The sequence below is a fragment of the Esox lucius genome, chromosome 11, assembly GCF_011004845.1.
Source record: "Esox lucius isolate fEsoLuc1 chromosome 11, fEsoLuc1.pri, whole genome shotgun sequence".
Lineage (NCBI taxonomy): Eukaryota > Metazoa > Chordata > Actinopteri > Esociformes > Esocidae > Esox > Esox lucius.
In genome coordinates this window covers 42,278,007-42,298,286 of record NC_047579.1, presented here as the reverse complement: position 1 = coordinate 42,298,286, position 20,280 = coordinate 42,278,007, and the positions used below count along the sequence as shown (strand labels likewise).

Sequence of the window (20,280 nt, the reverse complement as noted above, 5' to 3'; positions counted from 1 at the left end):
CACTGCACCTGCTAAGCTCCTGAACCAACTGTATTTATGTCACCTCATATGGCTTATTCCAATTATATTCATAAGCATCACCTCATTATGAATACTGATAAATAAAAGATGAAAATCTATACTTTAACCTCATAGTGAAGATGAAAAAACTGCTTCAGTCACAAAATTAACACAACACTTGATGTGACTATATAAGCTCTTAGGGTTTCCTGACTTACCCAGGGACTGAAAAACTGAATTGTTTTATTTACCTTGCAGGCTTGAGGATTTGACGTTTTATGCTGGTCAGCTCCAAGAGCTTTGCATATTTTCTTCTGACTTAACTCTAGTTTCTTGAACCAAACCAAACCCAATCAATCAAATATGTATTTCAATATCTGATACTATTCATGGATGTCCAAATCTGCCATCATACAGACCTTTGATAGTCATTATAATCTTCTGTTAAATCGACTTTCAACCAATTTGAGACCGCTTGAATTAAACTGTATAGGCGTGACCGTATGGACATTGAAGTCTATTTGAATGCGTATTCGGAGTCTTGCGCTGACAACAGTGGAGACTCCAAAGTGCGAGGTGGGCATTTGGTTTTGACAGTCAGTACTGTCACACTCATTTCGAAAGATGTTGGGTACGGACGACCACAGGGACAATCGGAAACGTAACAGCACAGGTAGGCTGAAACATATCGAATTACTTTTGTTTTCGACATGTTTGCTGTTTATTCAAAGTTTGGGGATCCCACGTGACAGTTCATCACGCACAATTATCGGACTATAGCGCGTGTAGCTTTGCAGTTACTGAATCAAGAGCGCTGTATTTGAGTGTAGTTTAAAATGGGGGAGCATTTTTCTCGTTCATAACGGAATGATTATCTATTAACTTATTCTGTTGTCCACGTTGTAGAGTTTTAAAGGATTGTTAACTAGAGCTATTTACTTGCGGTGTCTGATGGAACATTTTCAGATTTGAGGTGATTGGGTGTGCGCTTTATTGGTAGCCTAGTATTTCAGAGCATGTAGATACGACAGTGTGAATAGTACAATTTGTTATTTAATCACCCAATTAATATTATATAATTTCAACCATCCATCCTACTCTTGCTTCGAAATAGAGCCGGGTGTCTCAGCGTGGAGTGCGCACCGGTGCGAATAGTCCTTAACGGGCAGATAAAGACAGTCATAATTCCTTTCACAGAGAGCTATAGCGTGAAACTTCTGTTCTGTGTTTGACGTCAAAACAGTAGTCAGCTTCTGTGTTGTGGTATTTAACTCCCTCGCAAATTGGCTGTTTAAATTTAAGGGGTACCCTCGATTATCTTCTCACGAATTCCGATACCCTTACTGTGTTCGATGCGTTGTGACTGTCTAACCGATCGAGCTAAACATTTGTTTATTCACCGTTACCTTAACCTATTTACCTTTATTTTTTAAGTATTCTCAGACGAAAGGCATTGGATACACCTGGGCCCCAGAATGATTAATTAATCACATTCAGCATGACAGTGGTTGGACAGGCTGATCTTTTTAAAGTGATCAGCAGACTATCTGACACCGTTCTCGTAGCCCATGCTTTGAAGAAGCTGATTGGGTATTTGTTTCAGTTGCCAAAACGAAGTGCAGCTACCAGGTACTGTCTGGAACCACAGTAGATACCAGTCTGAAAGCTTTAATTCCTCACATTTATTTCAGTAGGCTCTTTCACTCTTAATGCCTTAATCTTTATTAACCTTATTGGTAGTACTTGGCTTGGGCTGTAATTGGCTGTAAAAGTACTCATTTTGAGTTCCAGTGCTGTTGATATTTTTGCAGGAGTTCCGCAACTGCCTACTTTGGAGGTACTAATCCTTAAGATGAGGTTAGCCAGTATGAAATTTTGAGGTAACCACTGGACATTGAATTTGGATGCTTGAACTTTTAAGGCAGTCAGAATTTTTCAAATCTTGAAATGAACATTTTTATAGTTTACTGGAGCATAATCTAAACAGCAGAAAACATATTACTGTTGCCCTGTGACCGATGGATGGACAGGAGAATCTCATATAGTAGTATTAGTAGTCTTGTGAGGGCCTCTTTCTGAGTGGCAGTTGGCTGTAACATGCCTGATGTAGTCTCTGATGTGTGTTTATTTTGCTTTGGGCACTGTAGTCGCTGCAACGAGCTGAGTCGAGGGGGCACCGATAAATCAAGTCAAATATTAACTCATTCAGACAGGGAAGGTGAAATACGACTGTCGCCAATAGGAGAGTATTTATGGATGCACCTGTAGGTGCTCTGACTCCTGCTGAAGGCCTGTGAAAGAACCAGACAGGGGGTCTGAGTTATCATCTGCATACTCCCTCTTTCAGTGTCATTTGTGTTGCGATTGTGCTGAAGTTGTTTGTTTTAAAGGGGGAGTTGTCTCATTGTCTGGGGTGTGAGCTGGTGAGGTTATGTGATGTGTGTGTGTCAACTGTTACCCCTGCTATGTTTGTACTATATGATGACAGGGATCATTTAAGATGTAAATGATAATTTAAGAAATGGTGTGCCAAGAGACATGCAACATTGTCAGTGATCCAAGTTGGCTCTTCTTCAAACGGTCACTTAGTGGAGGCTGTTACTGCTATAGCAGGAGGCAGGTACAGCACCACAGACCCAGCACCACAGACCCAGCCCGGAGACCCAGCCCGGATGGCCACCGTGGCAGTTGACTCTCTGTTACTCTGATGTGAAGCGACCATTCATTTTTTTCCAGAAGACCCTTTGACCGAGCTCTCTCTCTCACTCTCTCTCTCTTTCATACACACTCTCTGGGTCAAGGCTGTTGTAGAGACACTCCTCTTCCTCGCTATGTTTGGAGAAAGACTATTTTCCCCCCACATTTCTTTCCAACAATTGCGTCTCTGTGTACAGTCAGAATCCATTTACGTAGCAAAGACAAATATGTAGACATCTGTCCATGGGTTTTAATTAAATGTTCGACAACAGGGGAAAGGTTTATTTGGGCTATTGAAAATGATAGAATGACAGAATGAGAGAGATTTAGTTTGAGAGACTGGGAGAGGAAAAGACAGGGAAATCTTCCCACAGACTTGGTCCCCCCACACCCCATCCCCTCTAGGTCTTCCTGGCATATTGATGGAGGTAAGACTAAATTGTTTGAGACAGAGCAAATGGTTTACAGTGCAGAACACTGATACACTTATTATGCCAATAAATTGAATGCTACAGTAGCTGCTATCTTGTTTCTTGCCTGGTGTCTGCTAGGGTAGCAGCAGTCTAGTCTCTCTCGCGGTGTCTGCTAGAGTAGCAGCGGACTGGTTTCTCTCATGGTGTCTTCTAGTGTAGCAGTGATCTGATCTCTGGCCTGGTGTCTGCTACAGTGTCAGTATTCTGGTCTCTCTCCTGGTGTCTGCTAGAGTAGCAGCGGACTGGTTTCTCTCATGGTGTCTTCTAGTGTAGCAGTGATCTGATCTCTGGCCTGGTGTCTGCCACAATATCAGTGTTCTGGTCTCTCTCCTGGTGTCTGCTACAGTAGCAGTGTTCTGGTCTCTCTCCTGGTGTCTGCCACAGTAGCAGCCATCACACAAGCTGACACCCTGGTGCCCACATGAAGAGATCCCTGCCTGTGTGGAAGGCACAGGAGGCCAGGAGATACTTAAGTTATTTTCTGATGTATTTTTCTGAAGTTTTTTCTGTTTCACCTGTTTTTAGATTGGTTATGTTGAGTGTATTTAGAGTTCATAAATCTGATAAGAATCTCTCTGTCAGGAGAACACAGTTATCAACAATCTTTTCTATTTATATTTGTTTTCTCTTACTTACACTGTTCTAAACATTTTGGTACCGGCTGTAGTTGATTCTATAAATATTATTTGTGTTTATATTAACGAACTGTGGCCAAAGCATAATTATGTAATCATAATGAACATGTTTTTGACACTCCTAAGGCTGCTCTTCTTCAGTCTTGTTAGGACACAACAACCATATTGCCCTTCATCGACGTAGCGCTGCCTCGTTATATTCCCTCCCTGCCTCTGTCGCTAGCCTGTCCTCCTGTGGTGCAGTGCCACGCCGTTCTCTGATATCTGTGGGACATTTTGAGCTGCATCATTTTGTCTCCAGATAGATGCTCTTATCTTCCTCGTTCTGCTGTGACTTCCTGTTGTGTATCCTTCACAGTGCCTGCCGGGCCCAATACATGGGGCATGTGTGCACATTGGTCAACACACCCAGCGTGAACTTTTGCATCTTTTAGTTTGGATTGTTTCCTTTGTGTGTGTGTGTTTATGAATGTCCTGGCCTTGTTCATGTTGTTATTAATAGTTCCATGAAGTTTTTAGGAGAAAGCTGGCATTTATTTGGACTCAGATTAGAGGTAAATTCTTTTTACTTTGAATAAATGAAATCATGGATAAGTGTTTGTACTAGTTTCCTTAAAGGTCCCTAAAAAGGTTTATTTGACAAAAAATTTGTAAAAGGTAACAGAAATTCATCAAATCACCATCATGTACAGTATCTCACAAAAGTGAATACACCCCTTACATTTTTGTAAATATTTGATTATATCTTTTCATGTAACAACACTGAAGAAATGACACTTTGCTACAATGTGAAGTAGTGAGTGTACAGCTTGTATAACAGTGTACATTTGTTGTCCCCTCAAAATAACACAACACACAGCCATTCATGTCTAAACCGCTGTCAACAAAAGTGAGAACACTCCTAAGTGAAAATGTCCAAATTGGGCCCAAAGTGTCAACATTTTGCGTGGCCACCATTATTTTCCAGCACTAAACCCTTTTGGGCATGGTGTTCACCAGAGCTTCACAGGTTGACTGGAGTCCTCTTCCACTCCTCCATGATGACATCACGGAGCTGGTGGATGTTAGAGTCCTTGAGCTCCTCCACCTTCCGTTTGAGGATGACCCACAAATGCTCAATAGGGTTTAGGTCTGGAGACATGCTTGGCCAGTCCATCACCTTAACCCTCAACTTCTTAAGCAAGGCAGTGGTCGTCTTGGAGGTGTGTTTGGGGTCGTTATCATGTTGGAATACTGCCCTGTGTCCCAGTCTCCGAAGGGAGGGGATCATGCTCTGCTTCAGTATATCACAGTACATGTTGGCATTCATGGTTCCCTCAATAAACTGTAGATCCCCAGTGCCGGCAGCACTCATGCATGACACCGGGGAGGGAAAATGGCTAATTGGGCCCAATCTGGGGTGTAGGGTGTACTGACTTGTGAGATACTGTATATTTCGTTTTTGAAAAAAACTAAATATACAGTATATGTTGCATTTACAGTGTACTTTGCTGTGTGGCACTGTACTGTTGTCTACTATATTTTCTGTGTTGTATTGTATTAAACTGTATTCTATTGTTGTTCTCTACTGGACTATGCTCTACTGGTTTATACTATATTCTGCAATTTTATACTGTTCTCCAAGGTGCTGTACTGTACTATAAGGTGCTATAATGTTCTCTGCTCTACTGTTCTGTACTTCTTTCTACTTTACTGTGCTCTATTTTTCTGTACTGTGCTCTACTTTGATGAACTATATTCTACTGATAAATCCAGGACCCATTTCCTGTAGACATAATTCCATTACTGGCAGTAAATCCACTTCACCTACAGTTAAATAACCAAAATATTTTTTCCAAGCTGTCATTGTCACGTCCTGGCTGTGCCCCTAGCCATCTCTGCGCTGGGCTCGGGGCATAGCCAGGACAGGACAGGAGGTGGCCTTTAGCCACCTCTACTCCTTTTTTTTGGTTTCCCCAATTGGAGGCAGGTGTTAGTCATTGCCTCCAATTGGGGACCCTATTTAAGTTTAGTTTGTAGGCCCCAAGGCGTGGTTCATTTTGGTTTTGTTTATCCTGTGTAAGGAATACCCACGTCACTGGTTGCTGCTTTTTGTTTTGTTGGAGTCCTGCATTCTTTATTTTGTATTAAATGGATTACCTTACCTACCTCTACTCTGCGCCTGTGTCCTCTTCATCCCACAACCGTGACAGAATGAACCACCACCAAGAGACACAGCAGAAATGGACGGTAGGGGAACTCCTCGGTTGGCCGGACAGCGACACCGAGGAGGAGGAGAACCCCTACTGTCCTCTGCGGCACACCGGGCCTCCACAGCATCCACCCCGGAGGAGACGTCGACGGAGGCGACGTAAGCAAACCTCCGTGTGTCCGCCCCAAGAATTTCTTGGCGGGGTGCTGTGGGGGCAGGCGGAATGGAAGGACGCAGCCAGCGCCCCCTGCTGCCCGGGAGCCGCAGCCAGCGCTCCCCGCTCCCTGGGAGCCGCAGCCAGCGCCGCCAGCAACCCCTGCTGCTTGGGAGCCGCAGCCAGCGCCCCCCCGCTGCTTGGGAGCTGCAGCCAGCGTCCCCCGCTGCCTGGCAGCCGCAGCCAGCGCCGCCAGCGCCCCCTGCTGCCCGGGAGCCGCAGCCAGCGCCCCCCGCTGCCCGGGAGCCGCAGCCAGCGCCCCCCGCTGCCTGGGAGCCGCAGCCAGCGCCGCCAGTGCCCCCTGCTGCCCGGAAGCCGCAGCCTGCGCCCCCCGCTGCCCGGAAGCCGCAGCCTGCGCCCCCCGCTGCCCGGGAGCCGCAGCCAGCGCTCCCCGCTCCCTGGGAGCCGCAGCCAGCGCCGCCAGCGCCCCCCGCTGCCTGGGAGCCGCAGCCAGCGCCCCCCCGCTCCCTGGGAGCCGCAGCCAGCGCCCCCTGCTGCCCGGGAGCCGCAGCCAGCGCTCCCCGCTCCCTGGGAGCCGCAGCCAGCGCCGCCAGCAACCCCTGCTGCTTGGGAGCCGCAGCCAGCGCCCCCCGCTGCTTGGGAGCTGCAGCCAGCGTCCCCCGCTGCCCGGGAGCCGCAGCCAGCGCCCCCCGCTGCCTGGGAGCCGCAGCCAGCGCCGCCAGTGCCCCCTGCTGCCCGGAAGCCGCAGCCTGCGCCCCCCGCTGCCCGGGAGCCGCAGCCAGCGCTCCCCGCTCCCTGGGAGCCGCAGCCAGCGCCGCCAGCGCCCCCCGCTGCCTGGGAGCCGCAGCCAGCGCCCCCCGCTCCCTGGGAGCCGCAGCCAGCGCCCCCTGCTGCCCGGGAGCCGCAGCCAGCGCTCCCCGCTCCCTGGGAGCCGCAGCCAGCGCCGCCAGCAACCCCTGCTGCTTGGGAGCCGCAGCCAGCGCCCCCCGCTGCTTGGGAGCTGCAGCCAGCGTCCCCCGCTGCCTGGGAGCCGCAGCCAGCGCCGCCAGCGCCCCCTGCTGCCCGGGAGCCGCAGCCAGCGCCCCCCGCTGCCTGGGAGCCGCAGCCAGCTCCGCCAGTGCCCCCTGCTGCCCGGGAGCCGCAGCCAGCGTCCCCCGCTGCCTGGGAGCCGCAGCCAGCGCTCCCCGCTGCTTGGGAGCCGCAGCCAGCGTCCCCCGCTGCTTGGGAGCCGCAGCCAGCGCCCCCCCGCTGCTTGGGAGCCGCAGCCAGCGTTCCCCGCTGCCTGGGAGACGCAGTCAGCGCTGCCAGCGCCCCCTGCTGCCCAGTGGCCGCAGCCGCCAGCTCCTCCCGCTGCCCAGTGGCCGCAGCCGCCAGCTCCTCCCGCTGCCCAGTGGCCGCAGCCGCCAGCTCCTCCCGCTGCCCAGTGGCCTCAGCCGCCAGCTCCTCCCGCTGCCCAGTGGCCTCAGCCGCCAGCTCCTCCCGCTGCCCAGTGGCCTCAGCCGCCAGCTCCTCCCGCTGCCCAGTGGCCGCAGCCGCCAGCTCCTCCCGCTGCCCAGTGGCCGCAGCCGCCAGCTCCTCCCGCTGCCCAGTGGCCTCCGCCGCCAGCTCCTCCCGCTGCCCAGTGGCCTCAGCCGCCAGCTCCACCCGCTGCCCAGTGGCCTCAGCCGCCAGCTCCTCCCGCTGCCCAGTGGCCTCAGCCGCCAGCTCCACCCGCTGCCCAGTGGCCTCAGCCGCCAGCTCCACCCGCTGCCCAGTGGCCTCAGCCGCCAGCTCCTCCCGCTGCCCTGTTTTCGCCGCCGCCAGGACCCGCCGTGGACTGGCCGCCGCCCGGGCCTGCGGATGACTGGCCGCCGCCGCCCGGGCCCGCGGATGACTGGCCGCCGCCGCCCGGGCCCGCGGATGACTGGCCGCCGCCGCCCGGGTCCGCGGATGACTGGCCGCCGCCGCCCGGGCCCGCGGATGACTGGCCGCCGCCGCCGCCCGGGCCCGCGGATGACTGGCCGCCGCCGCCCGAGCCAGCGGATGACTGGTCGCCGCCGCCCGGGGCCGTGGATGACTGGCCGCCGCCGCCCGAGCCAGCGGTTGACTGGCCGCCCGAGGCCACGGATGACTGGCCGCCGCCGCACGAGGCCGCGGATGACTGGCCGCCGCCCGAGCCCGCGGTGGACTGGCCGCCTTGTCCCGCAGCGCCTTCACCTGCCCAGGAGCCCCCGCATCGTCCTACGGCGCCCTCGCCTGTCCCGGCCTCAGCGGCGCCCTCGCCTGTCCCGGCCTCAGCGGCGCCCTCGCCTGTCCCGGCCTCAGCGGCGCCCTCGCCTGTCCCGGCTCTCCCTGAACCTCCGCCGGCTCTCCCTGACCCTCCGCCGGCTTCCCTGTCTCCGGCTCCTTCGCCGGCTCTCCCACAGGGTTCTGACCCTCCGCCGGCTCCCCCGGCTCCTGCTCCTCCACCGGCTCCTATTCCCCCCGCCGGCTCCCCCGTCTCCTGCTCCTCCGCCGGCTCCTGCTCCCCCGCCGGCCGTCAACCCTCCGCCGGCTCCCCCGGCTCCTGCTCCTCCGCCGGCTGCCGACCTGCTGCCGGCTCCTATTCCTCCGCTGGCTCCCCTGTCTCCTATGCCTCCGCCGGCTCCCCCGGCTCCTACTCCTCCGCCGGCTCTTCCGCCGGCTCCGGACCCTCCGCCGGCTCCCCCGGCTCCTGCTCCTCCGCCGGCTGCCGACCTGCCGCCGGCTCCTATTCCTCCGCCGGCTCCCCCGTCTCCTATTCCTCTGCCGGCTCCTATTCCTCCGCCGGCTCCCCCGGCTCCTACTCCTCCGCCGGCTCTCCCGCCGGCTCCGGACCCTCCGCCGGCTTCCCCGGCTCCTGCTCCTCCACCGGCTCCTATTCCCCCGCCGGCTCCCCCGTCTCCTATTCCTCTGCCTGCTCCTATTCCTCCGCCAGCTCCCCCGGCTCCTACTCCTCCGCCGGCTCTTCCGCCGGCTCCGGACCCTCCGCCGGCTCTTCCGCCGACTCTTCCGCCGGCTCCGGACCCACCGCCGGCCCTTCCGCCGGCTCCGGACCCTCCGCCGGCTCCCCCGGCTCCTGCTCCTCCACCGGCTCCTGCTCCTCCGCCGGCTCCTACTCCTCCGCCGGCTCTTCCGCCGGCTCCTGACCCTCCACCGGTTTCCCCGTCTCCTATTCCTCCGCCGGCTCCCCCGGCTCCTACTCCTCCGCCGGCTCTTCCGCCGGCTCCGGACCCTCCGCCGGCTCCCCCGGCTCCTGCTCCTCCACCGGCTCCTATTCCCCCGCCAGCTCCCCCGTCTCCTGCTCCTCCGCCGGCTCCTACTCCTCCGCCGGCTCTTCCGCCGGCTCCTGACCCTCCGCCGGTTTCCCCATCTCCTGCTCCTCCGCCGGCTCTTCCGCCGGCTCTGGACCCTCCGCCGCCTCCCCCGGCTCCTGCTCCTCCGCCGGCTCCTATTCCCCCGCCGGCTCCCCCGTCTCCTACTCCTCCGCCGGCTCTCCCGCCGGCTCCGGACCCTCCGCCGCCTCCGCCGGCTCCTACTCCTCCGCCGGCTCTTCCGCCGGCTCCTGACCCTCCGCCGGTTTCCCCATCTCCTGCTCCTCCGCCGGCTCTCCCGGCTCCTGCTCCTCCGCCGGCTGTCGACCCTCCGCCGGTTCCCCCGGCTCCTGCTTCTCCGCCGGCTGTCGACCCGCCGCCGGCTCTCCTGCCGGTTCCTGTCCCTCCGCCGGCTCTCCCGTCTCCTGACCCTCTGCCTCCCTGGCCTGTCCCTGCGGCTCCGCCTCCCCGGCCTGTGCCGGCGGCTCCGGGCGCTGAGCCTCCGCCGGTCCGGGTGTGGTCGTCCCGGTCTTGCGGTCGGGAGCCCGCGCCTTTGGGGGGGGGTACTGTCACGTCCTGGCTGTGCCCCTAGCCATCTCTGCGCTGGGCTCGGGGCATAGCCAGGACAGGACAGGAGGTGGCCTTTAGCCACCTCTACTCCTTTTTTTGGTTTCCCCAATTGGAGGCAGGTGTTAGTCATTGCCTCCAATTGGGGACCCTATTTAAGTTTAGTTTGTAGGCCCCAAGGCGTGGTTCATTTTGGTTTTGTTTATCCTGTGTAAGGAATACCCACGTCACTGGTTGCTGCTTTTTGTTTTGTTGGAGTCCTGCATTCTTTATTTTGTATTAAATGGATTACCTTACCTACCTCTACTCTGCGCCTGTGTCCTCTTCATCCCACAACCGTGACAGTCATGTCATAACTGACATCCAATTCTATGTACAGACATATTTAATTTTTATTCCAAGCATACATGTAATACAGCATTATCATTGTAATAATAATATTGTTTGTTAAATCAGTGTTTTTTATTCACATTAGTGTGAAAAGGCCCAATGTCAATGTCTGTCATGTCTCCCTGTTGTCCTCCTTTCAGCCTGCGTTGGTACCCAACGACCTTCTGTGGAATTCTGTGAAAAACTTTGTGGTCTGTTGTCCTCACTAGCTGCTTCTTTTGCTGCCTGCACAAACACACAGTTAATCCTCAATTAGTCAGGGAATGATGGGTAACAGAAGGAGTCTGTCTATGGGTCCTGGACTACATGACATGGCCTGCCAAAGTGTAATTTACCTGATGATCAGAACCAATCCAAATCAAACGCCTTGCTACATGAAGCACTTGAGCTGATACTGTAGATGCCAAAATTATAGAAGCTGTAGTGTTTTCTAAGTTTGAGCTAATGTGCTGTATCAGGAAAATCCTCCTTCAGCAACAGGCAATGCTATATTGTAGCAGAAATGACAGACGGCTTTTTAAATATTGAATACACCACAGCAACAACAAGATGATCGAATTCAGATATTACGTGGGTAAGTTACTCGACCGGATGCAAAACAAACCGATAAGATGAAGGACAGTCATTTAAAATCCCTCATTACTCTCCAAAAAAAAGGAACGTTGTTGAAGATGACTGAAAACATGGGAGCGGAGGCTCCAAGCCAAGCTTGTCGGTTCTGAGCCCGTCTGGGTGACAGGTGAACTAAAAAGGGCAAATATGTATAGTCAGGCGTAAACAGCCCCCTCTGGCCACCCTCTGCCCGGTGCTGGCCTTGCTCAAACAGATGGAGAGGTCACTCCAGCACTCTCTGCCACCCTGAGTGCCCACTACTGAAGGCCCAGCTTGTGTGTGTCTGTGTGTGTGTTTTCTGACAGCTGCATAAAGCCCGCCTCAGGCCACGCAAGTTGCCCTTTCCTGGATAAAGCTACCGCCCCCCCCCACCCCCAAGTCTCGGTGACCAGAATGCCCATGGCTGGGACAGACTCGGCAGAGGGCTGCCTAGCTCCACAGTGGGGTGCTGGAGGGTTGGTCTGGATGTTTAGCTGATGACCTGACTGTAATGTGCCCTCTGAGCATAGAGAATAGAGGGCTACCGCTAGTAACACAGACAGTTGAGACTGACTGTTCTCATAGCCCCCAATATTGCAAACGCCTCTCCAATTTGGAGGGTTTGTGTTAAAAGCAAAACGTACATATGATTTGGTAAATTGTCCTCCTTAATGAACCTCTCTTTCTCGGCTCAGGTTTTTGAGCAGCTTGAATATTGATCGGCCTAATCTTAGTGTCCAGGGGTTATAGGTCAGGGGTCCGCCGAGGGACCTGTGGGTGGCGTTGAGGTCCGGCCCACAGCAATATCTGCTGAAAATCCGATTGGCTATCATGCTGCATTTTTGTGGAACCATGAACTGGAGCTGGAGTGTAGTCCGTCACAGGGGAATAGAAATGAAGTATATGCAATGTCTACTTAAACCACTGGGCTCCAACACCACTAAATGAATAGGAATCACATGTAAACCTCCGTTATTCCTTCCTACCTGAAACCCTTTTAGTTTTAGAATGGTGAGTTCTGACTGGTCTCCTCTAGGCCTGTGCACAGTCACTTAAACTTATTGGGGCATGATTTGTCTCTAGTGCAGCATAATCAAATTTTTCTTAAAATGTAGTAATAAGTAGTAATACATGTTAATAAGAATTTTAGTAAATCAACAGGCCAATAAGGGAAAAGAGGTAGGGCTGGAAATGGCCAAGGACCTCACAGTACAATAATCATCAAAACACTTGTGCAATGTGTGTTTTCCTTCTCAATATTCTGAATGGATGTTGATTTTGAAAATTGAATTGTACGTCCACGTCTGAATTAGCAGGTCAGGGGGCAATCTCCTAATCGAAGACACATTGTGTATGTGGAGCCTGTCTGCCTGCTCCTCTGTTGACGCCGGGACAGCTTTTTCATTCCTCGTTACGTGATCGTTATAATAATTAAAACAGAGAGTCAGACCACTACCTCGGGAGTACATTACACACCTTTACACACACCCTCTCACATCACCGGAATGACCCCCCCCCCCCCTCCACAAACACACACACACTGGGCCTAGTGTTAAAACACGTGCCCGCATGGCTGCTCACGCAAACACACACACACACACACACAGTGGCCTGTCTCTCTGTGGCTCTTGGCGAGTCCTGGGGCGTATGAGCTGAACAGAGGGTCAGTGTGTGAGACCAGGTAGCCAAGCAGGCCTTCCTCACCCCCTTCCTCCTGATGGGCGCGCTAAATAGCCTGGTTGTTTTGTGGTCCCATTACTACTCAACAGGAAGGGTGGGGAGCCGGTTAAAACGGACTTTATTACCGGTTCCATATGAAGGCCGGCATGCATATTCATGCATCGGCGTATATGTGAATGTGTGCTGATCCAAGATAATGGCTCTGTGTGTTCGGGCCGTCGGTCTGCCTCTTATTCGCCCTGATTTGAGGCACTTTGATCGGAGGATTGTGGTGTTTTGTCTGTTACATGGTTGTTAGAGATGTGTTGAGAAGTGTTAATAACAGTGGTTGTTCTTTTGAGCAGTGTGTTTCTCTTGGATAAACCTGACGGCTGATTACCTCACTCGGTGTACAAAGCTCCTTTCAGTGGAGTAGTAGGGGGTAAATAAAGGTAAACATAGTTTACCCACCATTTTAGTCTTTGCATGGCAATTCATCCACCTTCTGGAAAAAATACATTGAAAGTAAAGGGAGTTAGATTAATGTTTATTCAAACCTTTTTTGAGGGTTTAGGGGGCACAGCGTTATGGATAGAGGAGATGAACATGAAAGATTTTCGTATTAATATGTATTAAATGTATTAATAGCATAAAACCATGGTAGAACACACGTTTTAAGATTCTCTACTCTTGGAAGGGCATGAAAAATCGATTCCCATTCGAAAGCCGGTTTTCAAAGACCCAACCGTAAACTTAACCCTACCCCCCCCCCCCCCCAAAAAAAAGAAATAAAACTGGAACTAACACACGTAACGTCTCATCTTCATGGTGTCCATTTGTGATTATGGCTTGTCGGGTCGGAAATCAAAGGTCCAGGAAAACTTTCTATGAGGCACATCATGCCATGCAGTTCTGCTTTTTATCGCAACGCTCGCTCAACTGGTAAGTATGCCGGAACCCGCGTGCTTGGAGGAGGCATGTTATCATTGGATTGAATGGCCGTTATCAGTGGTTATCAGCCTCATCGATATGGGTCAGATGGGGCCTGCTACGCCTACTGGTAGGCTCAGAAGGCTGTTATCATCCATTCGCATGGTTCAATTAGTATTTAGATAATTTAGTATTGACTAAATTATCACAGTTTAACCCTAACCCTAACCTTAACCCTTTCCTGCAGACTTCCGGTTAGCGGCGACCTGGATTCGTCTGGGATTGGATCTGGAGTCTTCTCATGTATTTATCTGTGATTAACCATGCGAATGGATGAAAACAGCCTTCTGAGCCTACCAGTAGGCATAGCAGGCCTCTTCTGACCCATATCTATGAGGCTGGTACTGATACCACTGATAACGGTTCCATACAATCCAATGATAACATTCGAAGTGGGTGGAGGACTCTTCTTCGACCAACCACCTGGCTTGGAGCCCTGTCAGTATTCTGCAACAAGGAAACAATCCCAGTTTGCAAAGAAAGCAGCTGCAATGCTTTGTCTCAGACGAGTGCACCCCTCCGGAAGAGGACACATTTAAGATCTGACGTTTTTAAAGAAATCTAGCAACATAAACTGTCCTATCATTTTTTTATATGTATTTTTGTCGCTGTTAATGTACACTGCTCAAAAAAATGAAGGCAACGCTTAAAACTCACATCCGGTCTCGATGAACAAAATATATTCCAGATCCAAGTCTTTACTGTACCCTGTGTAATTTGTTGAGGGCAAGATGATGTAACAACGGCCACTGGAAACCAAAATCCCCAACCGATTGAGGGCTGGATTCAAACTCACACCGAAAATCACAGGAAACGATTGAAATCACATGCTGCCCTAACTTGCGTGGATTTCATCACAGCAACACACAATGTGACTCAGTAGTGTGTATGGCCCCCACGTGCCTGTATGCACTGCTGACAACATCTGGGCATGCTCCTGATGGGATGGCGGATGGTGTCCTGGGGACCTCCTCCCAGACCTGGATCAGGGCATCAGTGAGCTCCTGGACGGTCTGGGGCTCTACTTGGCATTATCGGATGCACCAATACATAACATCCCAGAGGTTCTCAATTGGATTCAGGTCTGGGGAACGTGAGGGCCAGTCAATGGCATCAATGCCACTTGATGCAGCACAGTGCTGGGATGTGAGCACAGGTCCCACTAGAGGATGTCGGGCCCTCATGCCGCCCTCATGGAATCGAAACATGCACACCAGTAGTCAACTAGAGGTCTATTTGTATGGCTCTCGCGGTGCTCCTTCTGTTCCTCCTCGCACAAAGGAGCAGATACCGGTCCTGCTGCTGGGTTGATGCCCTTCTACGGCCCTGTCCAGCTGTTCTTGCCAGGAGATGGGTAATAGCCCATCTCCTGGTACCTCCTCCATGCTCTTGAGACAGAACACAGAGAAACAGCAAACCTTCTTACTACGGCACAATTGGATGTGCCACCCTGGAGGACCTGGACTACCTGTGCAACCTGAATGGGCTTCAGGTACCACCTCATGCTAACAGCAGTGACAAGGACACTAGCAAAACACAAAACTAGAGAAGAATCAGTCTGGAAGGAGAGAGCAATTGTCTGTGGCCACCACCTGCAAAACCATTCCCTTTTGATTGACAATTGCTTATGTTTCCTAGCTGGACAGATTGATATTCCTGAAGTTGAACTGGCTTGGTGTTATATTGTGATGATTGTGTGTTCCCTTAATTTTTTTGAGCAGTGTATTTTGTGTGCTGTGGTAGAAACTCTTTGTAGGTACAGGAATACATTGGCCGTGTCTGTTCAATATTAGAGAGGCATGCACTTTGAGCTCAACCACTTTGTCGACGTTTGTTCAATGCCAATATCCTCTGAGGTGAGCGGAAAGTGCAGTTAATACAGAAAATGAGCCTCTCTGACCCTCTCAGAGGATTAATGAAAGAGTAGTTAGGTGTGCGCTTAAATATCCTCTCTTCTTTTGAGCAGTCTGTCTGAATGGACATCTGTCTCTGGAAGCCACCCATGGACAGCATGCTAAAGAGTGGTGAGGCTGTAGGATTGTGACGGAGTGGGAGTCTTTTTAACCGAAGGCAGAATATTTCTGCAGAGAAGCCGCCTTGATTTAATCTCTAAAGACAATAGGCACTACACCCACACACACACACAAGCTACGAGCCCCAGTCCAGTGACTCATACCCAAGCAGAATGATCTGATGAAGTGGCAGGCCTTGGTCGGACGTTGTGACGTGCACCCATACCTGTGTGTGACTGTGCTCCCGTGGATTCAGGCACAGCGTCCTCTTCTCTGGCTGTGAGATCCCCTCTGTGCCTTTTACCAGCTGTCGATATCACATTCATCACAGCCGTCTTACCTTGGAGAAGGGTGCTTGAGAACTCACAGCTTGGCTCTCCGAGTCCACTGTTTGTTGAAGCTCATTTATTCCGATGTAATCACTGAACCTCCACGGGCCAGAGGAGCCCAATTAGAATGACTGTCTGTCGTTGTCGGGCTGAGGTCCGGAGGTGTGCTGTTGTAGATGCGATTTAGTTACTTTGAGTTGTAACCGGGGCAGGTGCTTGTCTTGATGTTCTGACACGCTCACCTGTTGTTCGGCCTACTGATTGTTCAACACTTTTCAATGTGTATTTCTGCACATGTAGACAATCCATAAATGTTTGAATAAAATTCCTGGGTTTATTCACCCAATCACCTGCGGATAATGTTGGATTCTAATGTCAAAAACAGCATGTTGGCTTGTTGGTAAATGCCACACACTCCTGGCATTGCTGCAGATAGACAGAGAGAGGTGGTTTGAACAAGGGATGAGACGTTTTAGGGAATTGCTGTGAGTCTATTTCAGTCTACACATTATGAAGAAGATAATGAATGTCTTGGTCAGAGGGACTAGCGTGCACATGGGTGTTGAGAAAGCAACATGTTACTTTCTAACAAGCAATGGCAGTCTCTAGACAGGTGTAAATCAGACTGTGCCATGCTCTCATCTTTCTGCAATGTTGACGTTTTGCCAACTCAATACAATATGCTGCTTGGGCTTTTTGCATTTTTGCTTTGGTTGTCTTGGATCTCCTTCTGCTGGTACTGATACTGTGGGGGTCTGTAGATGTGGGTCTGGACTGGTTCTTGTCTGTCTCTCTTAAGGACTGCATTGTATTTGTTAATCTGTCCTTTCCTCCCTTCCCTGCCACTGGCTCTTCAGATGAGTGAGGCTTGGCTTCCCAATCAGTTTGGTCAAAACCGAGATTATAGGCCAGTCTCGTGTCTGGCCAGTAATCAAACCATTACACTACAGCTGATGTATGTTGATGTACGTTTGTTCTCAGCTGTTGTGTCGTGTTTGTCCACCGGCTAATCCTTCAGAGGAAAAACTCCAATTGGGGCATTCATTTGTTTCTGTTTGTCCTTTATCTGTGGAGTTGTTGTGTAGCACTTGTTGTTGTGTGGGTTGCGGTTCTATCGCTTTCAATTTGGGGCCTGTTATCAGCCAGTCTGTCTTGAGGGACAAGAATAAATGTGGAGACCAACTCTCCGGACCACAACATCCACCACACCTCCTCCATCGGCTGGCCGGTTGAGTCACTCAGCCTGCAGCGACTTCCACATAGATCTGCCCGCAGTCTGCGTATGGAGGCCTAGTGCAGAGCCCACTCAGGGCATGTGATGTTGAAAAGAACGTGGAGGCGGGTCCAGCGCAGTGGTCATTCCATTTGCATCCAGTATCCCCACTTGGATGTCTCGCAGAATGCACAAAACCAAAACCTTTGATGTGATTGTCTGTAGTGTATGCCCCAGAAAGTGGACTCACGATAAATACTGGGATATTGGAGACATGTTGGAGAAATGCTTTCCTTCCCATCCTGTGCTACTGGAGGAAAACCAGGAAACCAAGAGATATTCACATCTACCGTACTTAATGGTGTCCTTAGTTGACCTAATCAATCTTAACTCCAGCCCTCTAATGTTCATTGATCAGTGTATTCTGATGTTTTCTAGAATTTAAGACCCTGAAACATATTCAAAATGGCTTCCCTGTTTCCTTAAAAGAGTCTGTTTTGGAGATAAAAGGTTTTCATCAAACAGTGATCACAGACACAGTGACGTGCAGGGTTGGGTAGGTTACTTTTTAAATGTAATCCGTTACAGTTATAAGTTACCTGTCCACATTTGTATTCGGTAACGTAACTTTTTGATTACTCAAACTCAGTAACGTAATCTGATTACTTTGATTTACTTCTAGATTACTGTCATATTAAGAGGCATTGGGAAAAAATAGGAATAGCCTATAACTAATTGAACACTTTTTGCGGGATCAATCAATGTTAGAGATTACAAAGCTGGCCAAAAACTGAATTTATATTTTACCTTATGGGTTTTGTACAGCGCCTTTGGAAAGGGTTTCTAAACCATTGCTTTCTACTTCAATATGATTGGGCTACATCTCTACATTACACGCTAAAATTATGTCAGATATTCAGTCATTGCTTCAAAACATTGTTGAAAAATAAATGGAAATTTTTCGAAAAGGGTTTTGACATTGTTGTATATAAATATCGAGATATCCGTAGCTTTTCGCGCATGCACTAAATCTGCAGTAGCCTGATGATTTGCTCCACAACCACTGATATTGTCAAAAGGTTGCAGAAACCCCAGGCATGCGAATACAGGTTTGCAATCGTGAACACCCGCATAGAAATAAAATGTACCAGCGCGAACGTAACCTGCGATTATTAGGGCCACCAATGATGGATTTTCAAAACGCAAACAAATAAATAAACGGTGATTAAAAACCTTAGCTTAAATTAAATGACGTCAGCAACCAATGATAACCAATGAACACAATTTTCAGAGATGCAAAGCAAGCAGAATCACATGGCCTACCTGTGTGGACGGAGTTGATGTGGCCGCGTCAAATGCAAATAATCATCCTTTGGCAGAGTGCTTCCCAACACACTTTTTCTCCTCAAAAGTTGTGTTAATTCCATATAATGTTTTATCTTGAAGGCAGGGCCATGTTACAGCTATCTAACAAATAGTTGCCTAATCTATTAAACAATTCCTGTCAAAATTCTTCAGTGCAACTCGTCCTGGCTGTGTTGTTTTGGGCATAATCCTTGAAACTTGAAAAAGATAGGCCTACCTGGTGTTATATCTCCTATCATTGTTCTGATAAAGATGCGTCGAGATAACTGAATAACATTTTATATGGCTCGGCTAATATTATCGTAGATATACTCTGTTTTTACCAGTCATCCAACCAACAAAAAACGGAGAAAATTAAACTAGCGAATCCACCTTTGTGCGCATGATGATCACACACAACTGAGGCATGCAATTCTTATTTTGGTTCAAATAACGATGTTTTTAAAACATGAAATAAAAATATCAAACATGCAACTTTATTTTGCGTACCTATTCTTTCAATTGAAGGAATTCAAAAGTAATCATAAATTTTTTCAAAAGTATCTGTTATCCGATTACAATATATTTGTAGGTAACGTACCAGAAACATTTACACGTTACATGAAACTGATCTCTGATTTATGTTAGTCATTTTGCGCCTTACCTAGTTTTTTATTAGTGGAAACGAGACTAATTCCTTCCTTTGTTTTGTTGATGAATTGCCTCTTCCAGTCTTGCAGCTGCAATGAATTGATTATATTTATGTTCCGTGCATACCTTTTCATACTCACTTGGTAATTCAGCAATGTGGAGTTGATAACACTTGAAATATATTGGTGATAAAAAGGACTCATCTTATTGAAAACTTTTCAGGAAGTAGGCCATTCACATCATGTTAATGAATGATATTGTAACAAGGGATGGTGAAATGATGTTTAAGTTAAAATGGAGTATTACCATGTCACCTCTACAAATCCAAGATGGAGGGAAGAAGGGCTCTCCCTTATTTTGCACTTTACTCAGGTCTCACCTAAAATCCACTAGCTGTGTTTTTGGCTTGACGAAACACTGACATCATCCAAAACCCCTCCTTTGCCACTTTCAACCGTAAAGTATGAACGAATTCATGAATTCATAACGCAGGAGATTTATACATGAAAAGGAGCATTGGCCTCCTTTGACTAAAGGCAATCTATAAGAACGGCAACAAAATACTTTAATTTTGTTGTGTTTGCATTTTGTGGATACCTGATAGCACGTGTAACACTGTTCAGGTATTTTTAATTGTCAAATAAAATCAATGCATTACTAGAACACATTTTCTCAGATACTTGTAAATTAAATATCTTTCTGCATTTGAAAATGCATGACCTTCTCTGTTTGATGGGTGCTTAAAAAATATGCCCCATTTTGGCCACACTTATTTCCTGTTGGCTATGACAGATTTCAGGCTGGCAAACCACAGTCTACAGATGCCATCAGGGCAAGATGGAAGGAAGAACTAGGCACCAAAAACTTGGCAACATGGCACTTTCAGAGGGCATTTTGGAATACATTATTTCACCTACCTAATCAACTCCAGACATTGTCTCATACAATTCAAGATGTTACACAGATTACACTATTTAAAAACAACTACTTAGGATCTTTCTTGATGCCACTCTTTAATGTGACATGTTAAATTGCAGAGGGACAACCGCTTC

General features: G+C 49.9%; 1 protein-coding gene across 1 annotated transcript in view; it reads left to right on the top strand.

Moving 5' to 3' along the window:
- The first annotated feature begins 566 nt into the window (after positions 1–566).
- znf385c (zinc finger protein 385C) overlaps positions 567–20,280 on the top strand; it is a 188,273-nt gene continuing 168,559 nt past the window's right edge. The window contains exon 1 of the mRNA XM_029123137.2: positions 567–673. Within this exon, the coding sequence (XP_028978970.2) occupies positions 625–673 (49 nt within the window). The 5' untranslated portion in view covers positions 567–624. The remainder of the gene's footprint in view (positions 674–20,280) is intronic.